Source organism: Lacerta agilis, chromosome 12, assembly GCF_009819535.1.
Source record: "Lacerta agilis isolate rLacAgi1 chromosome 12, rLacAgi1.pri, whole genome shotgun sequence".
In the NCBI taxonomy this organism is placed as follows: domain Eukaryota; kingdom Metazoa; phylum Chordata; class Lepidosauria; order Squamata; family Lacertidae; genus Lacerta; species Lacerta agilis.
The window spans coordinates 26,537,059-26,556,234 of NC_046323.1; the positions used below are offsets into that span (position 1 = coordinate 26,537,059).

The following is a 19,176-nucleotide window of genomic DNA, read 5'->3' on the forward strand; positions in this document are numbered from 1 at the left end:
ACATGATTTCACTTTAGCTTTAATAAGAGTGGTACAAATGCATCTCTCTTGTGTGTGCTAAGATAGGAAGCCTGTTTGAAAGTGTGAGTAACACTACCTTCATTTATTAGGGGTGGAAGGGTCCAGCAGTAAGTTTTTGTTCTGCTTACTCTTTTGCATAATGACATACAGTCATACCTCTGGTTGCGTTCCCTACGGGATACAAACGCGCTGAACCCGGAAGCACCGGAACAGATTACTTCCGGGTTTCGGCGCGTGCGCATGTGCAAAAGCGCTAAATCACGCTTTGTGCATGCGCAGAAGCGCCAAATCGCACTGCGCGCATGCGCAGATATGGCTCTTCAGGTTGCGCTCTTTTCATGTTGCGGACGGACCTTCGGAACAGATCCCGTTTGCAACCAGAGGTACCACTGTACTGTATATAAAATCTCTCTGTGTGTGTCATAGAAGGGTTGGAAGGGACCCCGAGGTTCATCTAGTCGAACCCCTGCCCTGCAGGAATAGGCAGCTGTCCCACAGCGGGATTGAACCTGAAACCTTGCTGGCGTTATCAGCACCACACTCTAACCAACTGAGCTGTCCATGTGTATATGGGTAGAGATATTGGAAAGCGCGAGAGAGAGAAACAGTGTCAACTTCTGTTGCTTGACGTGAAAATGACAGTGTTTGGTGGTATCTTAAAAGCAAGCTCCCAAACTAATATTGATTTTAGATGTATGGTAATATTAATAAGGGCATGACTTGTAATGCTCATTGCTGATTAATTTCCCCATATGCATTTCATTAAGTGACCCCAACGATGGTTCTGATCACAAAGCAAACTAACCCGTATTGATCAGCATGAATGTCTGGTTGGGTGATAAGCCTCTTGGTGAAGATGGGAAATAAATAAAAAAAATATTTATGAATTAAGATTCACAGGATTAGGTGACCTAGCTGCAAATCTAATTTTTCTAGGAAGTAAATTGGATTGAGCTCAATGGGCTTCATTTCTGAGTATCCGTGCATAAAGAGAAGCCTTGAGTTATATGCGGCTCACTTAGACTATGGAGACATGAAACTTTGCTATATAATAAACAGGTTGTTTAGCACCACGTGTCCTTTAAGCACACCAGTAGATGCGTAGTGGATCCCTGCTAATCTTAGCACCTGATCTTAGGGTTCTTTGCAGAGATGCTCTTAATCTCTAATCTAAATTGTGAATGTGTAAAATATATTCCTGTCTTTAGAAGCATTGAGCCAAGTTCCCATCTGTGCTCGAATTTTGTGTGTGTGTGTGTGTGTGTGTGTATGAGCAGTTTGGAGTTCTTGGTACAATTAACAATGTTTTAGATGGATCATAGAATTTCATAGAATTCACTAGGAAATGCATCCTTTTTCATCTCTTATTAGCAACTATTCCATTCCTGCTCCCACTGTAGCTTTTCTCTTTTCCATAAACTGCAACAGTTGTTCAAAGGCAACAAACTAAAACGCTTCCTTGGACTTCTGCATATATTATATTTGACACCCCCCCCCCCCCCGGCCCTTTGCTGCTTTCTCTAGTGGTACCAGCTTGATTTATTACTACAGAGATGCAGTTCTACCTCCTCAATGTTGGTCAGATGCAAGCATAAATCTAAGGTGGGCAACTACTGCCTAACACTAGTTTTACTGTTGCGGAGTACTTGGCAACTAAGGCATGGCCTGATTTACCGATGTACATGCTGCCATTTTCTAAAACGGGTGTAAATGTTCAGCGGTAACAACAAATGCAGAATTCCCACACTCGGAGTTCATTTTGGGTTGTTTCTTGTACATACGTCGATGTTTTGTTGATGCTAAATCATCTTCTCGATTTGGGTGTTGGCTAGTGCTAAGAGTTAGGATCACTTCGATGTTTTGCTGGCTTGTGGATGTTAATTCCTTTCTTTCTGTTTTCCCCCCACCCTATCTTCAGCTCAGGTACCTGACAATGATGAGCAGTTTGTGCCAGACTACCAGGCTGAGAGTTGTAAGTATTGTATGACTCGCCACTTTTGCTTCACTTAAGAAAATGTCTTACCTTTCTTGTTTTGGTTAGCCGGTGCTCACATGATAGGTGTGGTTATCAGGCCGTGGCATCACCATAAAAACATGTGAGGAAAGAAATTGCCGAATTGCAGCCGGGGCGGTTTTGGTGGCGGGGAATGGTTTGGCTGAAGGCAGTGATAACATTTTTTCCTTTTGTGGAGGGGCTGGTGGGTTATTGCAAAGAGTGCATTCTTCTAATATAGGGATGAGCAAGCTCTGGGCCTCCAGATGTTGCGGGACTACGGCACCCATCCTCCATGAGCACTGGCTATATGAGCTATGGCTGATGGGAGTTGGAGTCCAATGAGGCCCAGAAGGCCACAAATTGCCCATCCTAGTTCTAACATTATGAACAGCATAGTTTCCATTTTGTTCTCCAGTGCATAGATGAGGGACCTGTGACTCTACCAAAACTGTTGGACTCCCAGCTCCCACAGGTTCTCCTAGCACATAGGTTGCCAAAGTGGGCAGCATTTTGCCTTTTGAATTTCCTGCCACAATTTTACCTTCCTTACAAAATGCAGTTCACTTCTGTCGAAATGAGATGTGAAAGTTGCCTTGTTTCTCCCGGCTAAGATGGAATTTGACCTTGAGAGTGGGCTTATCAGAAGCGGGGAATTTTGCGCTGTGGCTAATAAGCCATCCGAGAGTTTATGTCAGGTGTCGAGTGGGCAGTTCGGGGCTTCCTGCATTGTATTGCTGGAAAGAGATTCACATGCGTGCACATAACTAAGGTGAAGGGGGTCCCTTGAGAGTTCATGCCTGCCCCCAAAGTTATTGAGAACCATTTTTAGTAGGTCTGTTGTTGTTGTTGTTGTTGTTGTTTGTTGTTTTTCCCCTTAAGCTGCAATCCAATATACCAGGGATGAGGAACCTCAAGTAGAGGGGCTGGATGTGGCCCTTCATGCCTCTCTGTTTGGCCCTCAGGCCTCTGCCTAGGCCACAACCCTTCAGTGACCCTGCTCTATGTCTCCAGTGATTTTACCTGACTGGAATGTGTCATTGAACCTCTTGCTTGCCTGGATGGAGAGTGGTCTGTGGCCACACCTGCCGTTGGATGGCTGCCCATGAGAGAATGTGACCCTCAAGCTGCTTTGCACATTCAACCTGGGAGTACAGTGAGCTTGCTTCTGAGTAGACAGCAATAGGCTGCTCTTCTGGAACCACTGGCAGTTCTACCAACTGCTTTATTTAAAGAGTAAACCTCTTTTCCCCATGACTGATTCTGTGGCCAAACAGTCACCACTGGTGATTTTCCCCTCTCATTTTATGTGATAAAGAGGTTTTGTGAAAGAACTCCCCACCGCCCTGTCATTCGCAAATCATAGATACTGAAAATAACATCAAATGTTCCTTTCAGAATATGGTAATGTGGTATTTTGCCATGATCTTGTGTGTGTCTTCTAAAAAGAGAGAGAGAGAAAGACCCATCTTCCTTGAAACAAAGCGACAAAGCTTCAAGAGTGGCCCATAACACAGATCCTTCCCCTCTACACATTTAAACAGCTTTAAAGTATGACTGGATTATAATCCATCATTCCCCCTGAGGTAAATATGACAATTCCAGTCAGCTTGGAATTGTTTTCTCAAATTTGACTTCCTTGGCAACCCTTCCGTATTCCAGCAGACTGTATAACTAATTTTTCGCTTGCTTAAGTAAGTTATTGATTGGGGGGGGGTGACCTTTGAAATCAAGTACCTGTTAATTTTAACATTAAGGTGTTGTTAAGAAGATGACATTAAACAGATACAAGTGAAAGAAACATATTGTGCCATGTTTAGCGATATGAGTAAAACCGTGAAATAATAGCCTGTGAGCCCTATGTCATATGGTATCTCTCCCCCCCCCCACTGCCCCGCATGAAACGAAACCAGCTGTGTTGCCTTGAAATGGAGTTTGGACAAAATAGTTGGGAGTTCAAAGACAGTATGTTAAACTTAAGTTTTCAGACCAAGGACTCCCATCTGCACAATGCATTTGGAGCAGTATGATGCCACTTTTAACAGTCCTGGCTTCCCCTCAGGAATCCTTACAGAGCTGCAATTCCCACAGTAGTATAACAGTTAATCCCTCCTCCCAGGGAATAGGAGTCTCCTAAATAGGTACTTTCAGCACTTTCAACAAACTACAGTTCCCCAGATTCGTTGGGGGAAGCCATGGCACCTTGAAGTAGTATCACAGAGCTTTAAATGACCCATGTTTTCATTGCCACTTCATATATTATAATACTGCTTCCTATATTATAATACAAGAGCCCTTTTAAAGGATTTCGATGACCCTCAGGGTCCCTGCCAACTCCACAGTTCTATGTGCAAAAACGATAGTGGAGAACTCAGTTCATATATTTTGAATCTGTGACCCTTTGGGCTCCTTTGGAGGAAAGTGTGGCTGGAAAACTAATCTTATGATATCATTAAAAATATATATATAGCAGGGGTGTGTGACTTGTGACCCTCTAGATATTTTTGCACTCCAGTTCCCATGAGCCCAACCACCATAACACCAGAGATTTCCCACCCCACTGAATTGGGTGTCTACTGAGGTCAAGGTCCATTTCTGGATATTACCCAAATTCTTTCTCTGGGAGTGCAAAGTTCTGCTGATTGTTTCACCAACTATTGTACAAAATAAATCAATGATTCGTAGAGAAGGGCTATGAACTGTGACTGAGAAACCCTGTCAAATATTATCAGGGTCTCTTGAGTAAGCACTTCCCCCTTGGATATTAATGCCCTAATCCAGTTAGAGGCTTTCTGCAGGCATAAGCAGACCTGTGTCTAGCCAAATAACAACAACAACAACAACAACAACAACAACAACAACAACAACAACAACAACAATTATAATGTAGAAATGGATGCTGCATGCATAGCTCTCATATCTGATCCAGTTGTTAGAGCTGTGCCTTTCAATCTGCCATTGGTTTGGTGAGGAATCTGTGGCAGGCAGGGGAACTTGAACCCAGCTCTCACTTCCCCTGTTTGGGTTGCATTTTAAATGGCTTGGAAGGAGTTCATATGCATGATTTCGGCTGTCCTGAGCACACACAACTTTCGGATTGGGGCAGGCACCCCCAAACTTGGCCCTCCAGATGTTTTGGGACTACAGCTCCCATCATCCCTAGCTAACAGGACCAGTGGTCAGGGATGATGGGAATTGTAGGTGTTTTCTTAATGTTCTTTGTTAACTGGAACCACCTCAGCTGCAATTTACACAATCCTATCAAAAGAGCATTTGTTTTGTTTTGTTTTTTCCCCTTGCTTTCCCTTTCCAAAGGAAAGGTCAGGAAGCTTCCCGGGGAGTTAATCCGGCAAAGGTTGCAGAGTTTCCAACACAGATTTAGCTATGTAAGTTACATCCACGAGCTGCGTAAAATATTGGAGTAAGCAAAGCGGTTGGGTGATTTAAAGAGGTGAACTCGTAATCTCTTAGAGGTACATTATATAGATTTGCTATGTATAGCGCCATAAATGCAGGCGTACGGTTTTGATTTTTGCAACAGAGAACTTTGCAGAAGTAACAAAGGTTACGCTCTGCGAGAATTGTGAAGACCACAGAGAAACTGCAAATCTATCTAGCGGAAAACAAGAACTACTTGGGGCAGAGGGTGGCAGAGAATGGGGGCGATGTACTTATACGTAGGTGATTTTCATAAATTTCAAAACTAATGGGAGTGGGAAGGTGGGTGGGTGGGTGGGAATCAATGCCAAGCCAGTAGCAGATTCGAACTGGATACAGATCCTTATACAGTAGTGCAAAGTGACACAGGCTTGAGCAAATTGCAAGGAAGGAGAGGTCCATTAATATGTCTTGCACTGTCATGCAGGCCAACAAATTTATTATGACACAAGCTTTAGTGTACTGAAGTCCCCTTTATCAGTTAACATGTAGTCTTTAGTACATGAAGGTTTATACCACAATAAATCCGTTCGTCTTTAAGGTGCCACAAATCTCTTTGCAACAGGGTACGATGGGTACTACTTTGAAGACCATGAGTGGGGTGTGTTCAAGCGTGCTTGGGAAGTAAGCTGCAATATATTTTCTTTTCTGTATATGTGTCTTAACTCCAGATATTTCCATCTCCTTTGGTCAGGGCCGTATAGTAAATTTCTGCGTTGTTGTAGGGAGGAAAACAGGGATAGTTGGTACATATGTAGAATTGGCTGCAGCAACAGGTTGAAAGTTCCTTGAGGCTCCTTTGCGTCTCATGCAATCACCAGGCAGGTGGCTTGGTTAGTTCTTGGGTGCGCCAGTTTGCTTGGAAGAACAGATTCAATCTGGAATAGTGCCTGAGGGCTCATTCACTCATGCACTGGTGTGTTCTACTCAAATATCTTTCTTAATCAACAACTCCAGTGCTGAATTGCCTCTTTTAAAGTATTATAATTTGAGATAATGTTGAGTGATGTGAATACTTTGTTTTCAGGTATTCAATCTGCTACGTTTGTTTCTTATATGCAGGGCATCACTTAATGTTACTATGATGGAGTAATTCTTTTTCTGTGTGTGAATTTGACTCAAATTAGGTGATACTTAAAAAGAAAAGAAAGCAGGGGCAAAAGACTGAGTAGAAGAAGCTAAGGTATTTTCTTCTTTGCAAATGCTGCTGAGGGCCCTTAAAAAAAATTGATGTGAAGATACTCTTATCAACAGCCTTGCAGAATAGTTCCCTTTGAAGTTAGAAAAAAAATCCCATCTCATCTCAAGGTTTTTGCTTTCTGGGGAATGTTTCTTAGCAAATACAGCATTGGTGGTGTTAGAAGTGAAAATATGGTGGTAGTTATGGCAAAAGTAGCTTCTGGTTTTAAAAAAAGAAAAAAGAAAAAATATTGAATATATTTTTAACCTGTATTTGCAAGGAGCATCTGATTAAAGCAATGATGGAACCCTCCCTGTGACACTCGAGATGTTCTTGGACAGGCTTCCTCAACCTTGGCCCTCCAGATGTTTTGAGACTACAATTCCCATCATCCCTGACCACTGGTCCTGCTAGCTAGGGATCATGGGAGTTGTCAGCCAAAAAGCATCTGGAGGTCCGAGGTTGAGGAAGCCTGTTCTTGGACTTCAGTCCTAGGCAGGATGGCCCAGTGCTCAGGGATGATGGGGGTTGTAGCTCAGAGTCATCTGTAATCCCAGAGATTAAAGCCACCATCAGGCATTTCTCTGCAGGTGTGTGTGTGTGTGCTGTGGGGGACAAGCATGTTAGCTCCATATTGTTTTGCTTGTTTGATCATCACCTTCCCCGAGTTGGAGGGAAATGACTGGAGAAGCAATGTGGGACAAATCTAGCTTTTTGTTGCAAATCCCCTCCTCATGAAGAATGCCTAAAGAGTTTGTCTGTCTGTCTGTCTGTCTGTCTGTCTTTGTCTTCAAAGCAGTCATCTGCCCAAAGATTTAAGCAAAATCTGTCTGCCTATTGCACTGAAATAATGCACACTTTAATTTTGCAATATGTCAAGCTCCTCTAGCAGTGTAAAATCTCCCTTACACATGCCCCTTGGGATTCTTACTTGGGAATCTTTCGTTTATGCTGGGCTCCCTGCCTGCTGATTCTACAGCCTTGCAGTTCATTGTCTGTTGTTGCTTTGTGTGCTTTGGACTTGTGTACAGATAACCACTACAACATCCTAGGATTGCTGGAAGAGCCCTTTAAGTCCAAGCAAAGGACTTAACCTAGTCCAGCATGCTGCTGATAATTTCTAAGGGCACTTCTAGGCAGGCGTTTTCCACTGGGGCTGTTGCTGCGTTGACTTTGCAGTCACCTCAGGCCGTCGACTATGTTGTCACTCTGAGCTGGAGCCATCTTAGGGAGTTGCAGGTGGCATTTACGCATGACTGCTGTTATACTGCTGTGATCTCATTGCTGCCATCTGCAGAGGACCATAGTAGCATTGGCCTGGGTTCCCCGTGTTGCTTCTCTATTCTGTTCTTGAGGTTTTAAGATCTGTAACAGCCTCCTGCACACTATGTGGAAGCAGTAGTACTTCCTCTTTCTTTTGAGCCTGCTTTTGTGTAAAGACTAACGATGATGATGATTTTGCCTTTATAGCCCACTTTTTATCCATGGAGTTCAAGGTGGAATATATGGTTTTCTCCCTCCCCATTCTATGCCCATGACGACAAACCTGTGAGGTAGGTTAGGCTGAGAGATGGTTGCTGCCCAAGGTTACCCAGTGAGTTTCATAGCTGGGTGGGGATTTGAAAGGGATGTTTTAGGAGCAGGTAGTTCAGTAATATAATGATGATGATAATAATAATAATAATAATAATAATAATAATAATAATAATCTATTTATACCCCACCCATCTGGCTGGGTTTCCCCAGCCACTCTGGGCAGCTTCCAACAAAATATTAAAATACAACAGTGCACCACACATTAAAAGCTTCCCTAAACAGGGCTGCCTTCAGATGTCTTCGTTAATGTTTGTTCTGGATCACAGTGGCTCTTCAGGGTCTCAGGCAATGGTTTTTTCACATCACCTGATGCCCGATCCTCTTTAGAAAAAACTGAATCACTCCACAATGTTAAAAAAAAATAAAATATTATGCATCTTTATCCAGAATCTATCCAAGTCAGAAATGTTTACTAGTGCTGTGTCAATTTTTTTTCTTTCTGACCATATATTCAAGAACTATACAGTGGTGCCTCGCAAGACGAAATTAATTCGTTCCGCGAGTCGTTTCGTATTGCGAGAATTTCGTCTTGCGAAGCGTGGCTTGCATTGAAACGGTTGTGCGCGGGGGGGGGGATCGCAAAACGTTTCCGTCTTGTGAAACACGGCCATAGGAAAATTCGTCTTGCGAGTCACCACTGTAATCGCAAAACCCTTTCGTCTAGCGAGTTTTTCGTTGCGCGAGGCATTTGTCTTGCGAGGTACCACTGTAACAGGCAGGAGAAGATATTGGATAAATTTTCACAGGCGAGGTGTTGCTGTGCTTAACCTTTCCAACAGTGATGTGGGTTTTCTGGGACATATTTAATTGGAAAACTTCCCTATGCAAATAATTTGCATTTGAGTATAGTCTGTGTAGGGTAACTTGTATCAGAAAATTCACTGGTGCCCAAGAGAGTGCTCTAATTTGGCATTTTATTTCACTTGTATTTAGTAAACAATGCTAGAAAAAAAATGCTGGATATTCATTTGCAATTGGCATCCATTCATTTTTACTAATGAACTTAGGAAGTAGAAGATTTTCAGCAGGAAAAAAATAAAGCACTAGAAAAAAAATTCTGCCCCATATTTCAAGGGGGCCCAGGGGTGATTGTGAGTGTCCTTTCTTCCCATTTAATTACTCTGGTTTTCTGCAACTGCAGCCACCTTGGGTGCCTGCAATCTACGCCTTCAAATGGGCTTACCTATAAGTAGGGGAAGTTGGGGAGGCTGCCTACTATGGCTCTGACAGCTGTTTGTAATTTAAAGAACAAACTTCTCTCATGGGCCCTTTTTCAGATTGAAGAAGTTCAGGCAGTTGCAAAAATGGGGAGAAATGCATAATTCTGGGCAGAATGGAAATGGATGCCTTCTTCTATCCGTATTTGCAGGGCAAGGGAAGTTTCCTGAAATTGGAGGGAAGGTTTTGGCCCAGCATTAGCTTTTACAGATGAGAGTAAAGTAGTCTTCCTTGACTACTTCTCCTCTCACTTCAGCTGAGTGAAATAATTTTAATAATATAGTCGACTGCTTTCCTTTGCACCTGACCTCTATGGTTTCATTTTGTGGTTAGCCCCAAGCATTAGTCTGTATTTAGCCGTATTCCTCCCCCCCCCTGTCCCGCTCTTTATATATAAGGGTGGAAGACCTACTTAAATTTGAGGGAGGCTATTCTTCATGAATATAGCAAGAGAAAGAAGGCTGGCACTGGGTTCCTTCTAGTCAATAATGCCTTTAATCTGTGGTTGTAGTAGCAACTTGAAAGCTTTATTTTGGTTTTAATAAGTAGTTCTTGTTTTTCTGCAGACTCTGGAGATTTTTTTATTAATATGTAACTCCTAACTCTGAAGGGTACAAAGACCTTGATATATTTAGCCTCAGTATTGATCTGATACACAACTGGCACAATATTACTATAAAATAAATGGCTGCTCGCTGCCAATGTATATAGACAGTATTGATGTTTAATCCTTTTGGAAACTTTTTCTTTTTTTTAATGACCTTGCTGCTATGAGGTGAACACACTTTGCTTACTGAAATTGCCCTCTTGCCATACATGGAAGTTGGCACGTCTTGGGCATTTATTCCTTTGACTTACTTTTTGACATTTAATGCACATGCGTGAGATTTAATGACCTGTCTTTTCTTTAACCTACGTATGTTCTCATTGTTGAGGTTTTTTTTTTCTCTTCACTTGTCAGGCCAAAGTTTTATTTCGCTAAGCTCTGTTGTTCACTCTTTTATTAGGGGTTTACATCTTGGTTTGCATTAAGAAGGTTAAATCTCCTAATCTTAGGTCCACCAGATTCCTTCCACATGGCCTCAGATACCTAACCACTCCATATATTTTCTTTTCTTTTCTTTTCCAAATTGTGACATTTATTTATATTTTCAAATGTTTCCTTCCAAGGGCTATAATCAGGGCAGCTTATCTGAAAACAATACATTGGGAACTTTGTGGCATGTTCTGTCTGTCTTCTGTTGCTGTGATTTCTCTAAACAAGTCCTGTGTGCTTAGCTATTGATTTAAGAAAAACTTGCTCACCTGTGTTTGTGCTTGCAAACGCGCATCTTGCCTTCACATTTACTTACCACTGAAAATGCAGGTTTGTATGCAGTAAAGTTGGTGTCCATTTAAAAGTGTGAATGGCACTCAGCTTTGATTTCATGTAAATAAGCTTTTTGCTTGATTTTGCATACTGTATGTGATGGCTCAGTTCAGGTGCTTACAACTGCAAATCAGGGGTTTTTATTCTTCAGGATTTGAAGTGGTTATGGGGGCCTTGGATATGAAAGGCAATTCAAGCTCTTTCTCTCTTTTTGATTTTTGTCGCCCTGTCCAGCATTCGGTCTTGCTCATCTTTACATCTCGTGTTGGTGTGCTTAGGCTGGAAAGACACAATAGCTTTTTTCAGAGAGTTTGATGGAGTTTTAAAGGGTGAGAGTTTCCAGTAAATCAGGTTTTGTAGGCATTTGTTCAATAACCTCCAAAGCCCACTTGACCAGAAGAGAGCCCTCCTCTCAACTGGGAGAACAATCATGTACCCCAGGACTCTATTCCTCTATAGAGGGCACCACCCAATAGATAACACCAAACAGTGCAATGTAAAGAAAGCCGCACGTGAATGGGTAGAAGGATCCAAGAAGAACCTGTCCGTACATTAAGCATTTCCAACTGCTGGTTATCTCCCGCGTGGATTACTGCATTGCGCTTACATGGGGCTACCTTTGCAGGTGACCCAGAAACTACAACTAATCCAGAGTGCTTCAGCCAGACTGGTGACTGGGAGTGGTCACCGAGAGCATATAACACTGGTCCTGAAAGACCTACATTGGCTCCCAGTACGTTTCCGAGCACAATTCAAAGTTGGTGCTGACCTTTAAAGCCCTAAATGGCCTCAGCCTAGTATACCTGAAGGAGCATCTCCACCCCCATCATTCAGCCCGGACACTGAGGTCCAGCTTCGAGGGTCTTCTGGTGGTTCCCTCACTGCAAGAAGTGAGGTTACAGGGAACCAGGCAGAGGGCCTTCTTGGTGGTGGCGCCCGCCCAGTGGAATGCCCTCCCACCACATGTCAAGGAAATAAACAACTATTTGATTTTTAGAAGAGACCTGAAGGCAGCCCTGTTTAGGGAAGTCTTTAATGTTTGAAGTTTTATTCTGTTTTTAGTGTTCTGTTGGGAGCTGCCCAGAGTGGCTGGGGAAACCCAGTCAGATGGGTGAGGTATTTAAAAAAAATATTATTATTATTATTATTATTATTATTATTATTTTGAAAAGTGCTTAATGAAGAATCTGATGTGGTAGACTTTTTAAGAAGGATCAGGCAGTGTGCTCCTCTTTGCCTGTAATAAAACTAGAGAAGAAGTTATTACCGGTACTCCGTGACTACAAGACATTTGTGTTTGCTCCCAAGTTTTAAATTTAGACCCTGAAGTGTGTGTAATAGAATCATAGAATCATAGAGTTGGAAGAGACCACAAGGGCCATCCAGTCCAACCCCCTGCCAAGCAGGAAACACCATCAAAGCATTAATAGAGAGTGTACACAATAGATGTCCATCTTAATAAAAACCAGCTTTTTAATATTCTGTCTTGCCTCTTCACAAACTTGATACCTGCCCCATAGTCAACCTGTGCCGGATCATGAGAAGTGATACATAAGGGTGAATGGCAGTCCTTAGATCTATCTAATTGGATACCTTGGGAAAGAGATGGATCATGCAGCCTTGGCTTTGGAAATCAGCCTTTTAATAGCTGCGTTGTATGCCCTTATGTGAACAGCAGATTGCTTTCCCTTTTTAATAATCTTCATAGTCTTCAGCATCCTTTAATTGGAGCATTTTCCTGTCCCCTATTACAGCTGAGGGAAGTGTATGCAGTTTATCGACATAAGTAATGGCTCTGTCATAACATGAAATAAGCATATGCTGTTCATTAGATTAGACATGGTTACTACTTACATTTGGAAGAGCAGTGTAATTAATTGAGGTTTGACTTCGGAAATCAGGGCTGCTTTTAAATAAAATAATCTACGGTTTGATTGCGAGTCTGCCTAAAGGTGAAGACTGAAATGTTATTTTACATTTAGCAGGTGGAAGTTTGCCTGAGAGAACTGAAGATTGCTCTCTCTCTCTCTCTCTCTCTCTTGTGCGCACACACAATTTTCTGTTCGCTTGATATATATATATATATTATACAAAGGATTTGGTATGGAAAAAAGTTGAAGAAACTAATAATGATCCCCTACAGATCTAATAACGTCCATCCTCAATGGGAAAACTATTCCTGTTCATTCACACTATGACATATTTGTCCTCAGGCCTGGCACTGTCAGGTAGAGGCCAGGCCCCAAGAAGGTCCATAGGGGATGGATGCTATATTTTTCTGGGGTTTTGGCCAGCACTTTGCTTTGCTGTGTGCCCAATACTGTGGTAAAAATGTAAAAAAGGGACTCCTGCCACTCACTTCTGCCTTGTAGGATTACTGAGGGGTCCCCTATGAGGATGGTGCATATGGTTCCTAGAGAGCATTTTGCCCAGGGCCTTCTTAAAGATGACACCAGGAAAGTGTTGAGCAAATATTCTTACTGTTACCTTTCTGGTCACTGGAATAGCCTCTGGCATTTATCAGACACAGCCAGGGCTTTATGTCACTTGGCCCTCCGATCAGTCTCTATTCCTGGGCTACTTTTCTGTCCTCAGGTAATGCAATTTTTTTTAAAAGGCTCTGGGGGGCAGATCCTGGTAACTACTGGCTAGTAAGTGTAACTTCTATCCTGGAAAACTGTTGGAAAGTATTGTCAAAGATAAAATAACCAAGCATATAGAAGAATAGGTCTTGCTGAAGCAGAGCCAGCATGGCTTCTGCAAGGGAAAGTTCTGTTTCATGAACCTGCTAAGACGTCTTTGAGAGTATCAACAAACATATAGATAGGCACGATCTGGTTGACATAGCACTTGACATTCAAAAAGCTTTTGACAAGGTTTCTCACCAAAGACTTTTGGGTAAGTTTAGCAGTCATGTAATAAGAGGAGACATCGTCTTGTGAGTCAGGAATTGATTAAGTGGCTGCAAGTGGAGAGTACTAATAAATGGATAGAATTCTATACAATTCTCCAAATGGAGAGATGTAGAAAGGGGAATACCTCAAGAAGAAGAAGAAGAGAGTTTGGATTTGATATCCCGCTTTTCACTACCCGAAGGAGTCTCAAAGCGGCTAACATTCTCCTTTCCCTTCCTCCCCCACAACAAACACTCTGTGAGGTGAGTGGGGCTGAGAGACTTCAAAGAAGTGTGACTAGCCCAAGGTCACCCAGCAGCTGCATGTGGAGGAGTGGAGACGCGAACCCGGTTTCCCAGATTACGAGTCTACCACTCTTAACCACTACACCACACTGGCTCTCAAGCATCAGTATAGTATAGATTGGGGCTTCTTGGTTTTGAAAAAAAAAAAAACGTGAGCAAGATGTGGCATGATAGAAGTTTATAGAAATTATGTATAGCATGGAGAAAGCGGATAGATAAAAGTTTTTCTCCCTCTTTCATAACATTAGAACTTCCGGACATCAATGAAGCTGAATGTTGGAACATTCAGGACAGATCAAAGGAAGTATTTCTACACACAGTACACACTGTTAAACAATGGAACTGGCTCACACCGGAAGCAGTGATGGCCACCAACTTGGATGGCTTTCAAAGGGACAAATTAATGGAGGACAAGGCAGTGTCTATGCTTACTAGTCATGATGTCAGTGTTCTGTCTCTACTGCCAGAGGCTGTATACTTCTGAATACCATTTGCTGGGAGTAATAGGTAGGCAGAGTGCTGTTGTGCTCATAGGCTTCCCACATACATCTGGTTGGCCACTGTGCGAACAGGATGCTGGGATGGATGTGCCATCAGTCTGATTCAGCAAACTCTTATGTTCTTAAAGTATTCAGAAACAAACTGGCTTAAATACACATCTTGAAAAGCAGGAGTAATTGGCAGGCATGGTTGTAACCAGCACTCAAAGCTATTATAGGCAGATATATGCTCATCTGTTCTCAGCACCATAACGGACATCCTCCTTGTGAGTTAATAACAGCAGAATTACTATACTCATCTCATCCCATTCACTGAGGGCTCTGGGAAGGGAGTGTGCTTTTCATGGAATGTTGGTCGTCTTTCAATTCTGTCAGCAACTTGGTAGCTTAATTCTGCAAGTTATTCCTCAGTCCCATCTCACTTGGCACAGTCAGATTGGAAAGGTTTGTTCCACCACATGCTCCAGATTGATCTGATGAAGGGCAGAAAACAGGAACAGGCATCTGTAGTTGGAATGCTGACCTGAGAAATGTGTGGTGGTCGTAAATATGGGCAGTATAAATGTGTGGTGGTCGCAACTGTGTGGCCTACAGAGAATTAAACAACTTGCTTGGCGAATCATGCCGTGAATGATTTTGAGAATAACAAATGTTAGATGGGTTGAACAGAAAACCTGCTCAGTGGAAGAAGTCTAGTGATCTGCTCTGAATATATACGGTACTTTGCAATGTTTACACGTGGTCTTTTGGGTTGTGGTGGCACTTTTTAGCAGTGTTGTGGAAGTGTTCCTTTCAACTTTATATTGTCTTTCCCCTTTAATTTTTTAATTACTGGCAAACCAAGGAGCAGCTCTGAAGTTAGGAGATGAGATTTGTAAGTGTTTGGAGTTAGGATATCTGAGGAGGGTAAGGGAAAGAAGAAGCATGGGTGCCTGAGACTCTCTCCAACCTTCTTTTGTGAGATGCCTGGGGATTGTGGGACTGGAGATGTTCAGATTCTAATTTAATTTTAAAGCTCTTTTCAGGTGTCAGAACCAGGGACAGGCAACACAAATAGAAAAGTACTACATTTTCGAGCCTGAAACCCTTTATCACGCAGCTCCTTCCGGCTTCCTGTGTTCTAGTGTTACTTCTGTAACCCTACATCTTTTGCTTGCCTGGCAGAGTCACTATCTTAAGCTTTGTAACTGTGAGGCGTTGGAACTTTTTAGCAACATCAGCCTTGTATTGTGCTTACATCTATTTTCCACCTACAACTTCCTTCACTACTGGAAAAACCAGGCTCTTTAAAGGGGGGAAAGTGTGCCCAATGCACATTAACTGCCCAAAGTGGGTGATGCTCATTCCTTAATGCTGTCTTTGCATGTGAAGGGGTGGGTTTCTGCACAGAGGTAAGATAATGATGGAACTATATGCTGTTCACCTATTTGATGTGAATTTCTTCATTTTGGACTTAAAATTCTGTCTGGTTGGTATGTCCATTCATCAGAGGTGTAAGGACAGTATCTCAGTTCCTTTTCTTTTTTTAGCAACGTGCTTCTATTTAAGCAGCCTGCGAACTTGTTGGCTTAAGATAAGGAACACGTGCAAGGTCTGATAACAACTTGGCTTACATTTCATGACACTGTCATTGTGAAATTCAAAAGACTGTGTTCCAAATGGCAGTGATATCCCATGGTGTTTGTACTTAGAACCAGGGCCGGCGCGTCCATTAAGTCGAACTAGGCAATTGCCTAGGGCGCCAAAATGGAGGGGGCGCTGGCCAGGCTTGGGCATGGGGGCGGGGCAGGGCGGGCTAGCAGCAGCTTCTCCGCTGTAGCGGAGAGGTGCTGCTTGCCCCCTACACCACCCCTCGGCTCCCGCTAAAGCAGACTTTGGCGGGGGTGGGACGGGCGAGCAGCAGCTTCTCCGCTACAGTGGAGAAACTGCTGCTTGTCTCTCTTCCACCCCCACCTCCTGCTAAAGCAAGCTTTGGCGGGGGGTGGGCGGCGGGGGGCGCCAGAAGGTGGTCTCGCCTAGGGCGCAAGAAACCCTAGCACCGGTCCTGCTTAGAACATTCTGAATATTCCAAGTATTGATGTACTGTACTGGAGGGTCTTGTAGCTTCTCAAGATTTGAGCAGCCTTTTGTATACAGAGCCCATGTTAGCAAGTGAGATTTTTCTATAACTTGATCCACCTGACAAGAGTGCCTAAATTGCAGGACAGTGATGTTTTGTTTGATTCATATCAAAATTTATGGTGGATGTGAAATTCACCATAGTGATGCTGCAAAGGATATTTCAGGGATATCCTTGGTTGCCTTGTTCTTGGTATACCTAATCCACTTTTGCTTATTGTGACTGGCAATGGTGGCAGAGGTCAATCAAGCCCACTGAAAATCATTTCAAGTAGTGGTGTAGACAATACTTGCATATTTCATGGCTCGAAAATATGAAATGTGGGATTGTAATGTTCGCTTCAAATATGAGGTGATCATTACATCACCATAATTCTTCTCTGGCTTGGATTTTAACCTCAGGAGAAGAATAAAACCCCCTCTCCCCACTTCCCGGGCAGCAGTAGAGAAGGAGGACAAAAATGGGGGAATGGCGTTTCTCCCCTGTGGTTCCTGGCATTGAAGCAACACACCACAGTGTGTATGAATAGACCTGGCAGGTGTAGTTCTCCAAACTTTGGAAAACTATATTTCCCAGGTTTACTTTCATGGTGTTCCTGCACCTGCAGGGGGAAAAAAACCTCTTTGCTGTTGCAGGTAATCAGAGGGGACGGATGAAGATTCAGGAAGGTGAAGGAGAGAGACTTGCAAGGATGGGAGAATGATTGGATCCCATTGCGTCCCCAGCTGGGGACATGATGGGGTCTGAATAAATTCATTATTTGGACATAAACAAGCTAAACAATTTCTTGATTTATTTATTTCTTTTTGAGGTGAGGAAAATAGGCCAATTTACTCTAATCCAAATTGAGAGTAGGGGGTGTTTGCTTGTCATTACTTGAATATGTTAGATATTGCACCTAGAGTATATTGCAGAGGAAGCCCATACTTTCCCATTTTGCTGCGAGCTGTTCCCATATGATATCTGGGCCTGTACAATAGCTCAGTCAGTAGAGTATGAGGTTCTTAATCTCAGGGTTGCGGGTTCGATCACCACATGGGGCAAAATATTCCTGTATTTTAGGGGGTTGGGTTAGATGACCCTTGGGGGTCTTCTGATTCTGTGAAATGGCAAATGCCTTGTTCCTGTGGTTTGTTTGAACTCTATCGCTATTTTGCTGCAGTATGCCTATTAATAAATCAGTATTGTTGAGCATCTTATTGTTCTTTTATTTCTGGTGGGTGTTTGGGGAGAGCAGGCACTTGAAGTACAGAGAGAGAGAGAGAGAGAGAGAGAGAGAGAGCAAGCACTAGCTTATATAAGAGGCAAAGCAGAACCTGAATGGCAGTCATCAGGCTCCAGTGTTTTTTGGCAATTGTTTTTTTTTTTTTAAAAAAGAAACCACATACCAATTAAATGAGGTATGAAATGTTTCAGGAATTCTCATTCTTGGAAGGACAGTGTATGATTGAGCAAGGTTAAGAGAGTTGAAAACCTGATCTGTGACTCTTTACCGTTCCACATAAAACTGTACTTCATGATTTGTGTGCACTGCATCTCCAGTGCTTTGAAAACTTTTACAAACTTGGTTTGGTGATCCATAATACACCTCTAATTGTGTATTGAATTGTTATGGCTGGTGGGTAATAATAATAATAATAATAATAATAATAATAATAATACGTTTGATTGGATCCAACAGCTCTTAAAGAATAATGTGTAAATAAAGAGAGCAGAGAAATCTTACATGTTTTCTCTTCTGTTGCAATACTTCTAATTGCTCTATTATGGTGGGCATGAACATATAATGGCATCATCCCTGACAATTGACCATGCTGTCTAGGGCTGGTGAAAGTTGGAAGGCCAAGATTCCCCAACCTTGTCTTCCTTTGGTATAAAATGGATCTGCATTGCTTGTTTATTCTTAGCCTATCCTTTTGTCTGTCCCTCCCCCTAGTCAGATATGCACACTCCTCAAAATGGTTCCAGATGTTGCTAGACCTATAGCACACCTTATACCTGACCATTGACCATGCAGGCTTTGACTGGTGTGTGTGGGGGGTGGAGTCCGGCAACAGCTGGAGGAGCATAGAAAGCTGCTCAACACTGACTTATTCATGTCCAGTATTCAAGGGGACAATTCCAGGATACGCTTGTGACTTTCTGCTAGCATTCACATCTGAATGAGGCTCCAAAATAAGCCAGGAGTAGGCTGAAGGTTTGTGGCCAGAACGCAGACCGCTTGGTTAACTCGTTCCTGACTCCCTCACAATAAAGTGCAATAGCTAAGAAACAGCTGTGCCGTGTGCAATAGGTATTGTGGCTGTTTTTTTAGTGCTTTTTAGAAACAGAGTAATGCAACCGAAAGAATGGTCCCTATTCTAAGGAGCTTCAAGTTCAGGCTTAATCTTGCTGGGGTTATGGATGGAAAAAGAGCGGCAGCACAAACTTCAAGTGGAAAGGAGAGGATGTGAAATATACATCTATATATTTAAGATAGCTGCTGCCCTGAGTACAAATGGATGCCTACTTCTAAATTACTGCATTCGACAGGTTTTCAAACA

The 19,176-nt window shown here is 42.7% G+C and overlaps 1 protein-coding gene across 6 annotated transcripts in view; it reads left to right on the forward strand.

Moving 5' to 3' along the window:
* The window catches only part of ETV1 (ETS variant transcription factor 1), an 88,014-nt gene that overhangs the window by 12,997 nt on the left and 55,841 nt on the right, over nt 1–19,176 (forward strand). For 3 of the 6 annotated variants that reach the window (XM_033164988.1, XM_033164990.1, XM_033164991.1), the window contains one exon: nt 1,940–1,993. The exons of the other annotated variants lie outside the window; for them this stretch is intronic. In XM_033164988.1, coding sequence (XP_033020879.1) covers nt 1,940–1,993 — 54 coding nt within the window. The remainder of the gene's footprint in view (nt 1–1,939; nt 1,994–19,176) is intronic. 6 annotated transcript variants of the gene reach the window in all.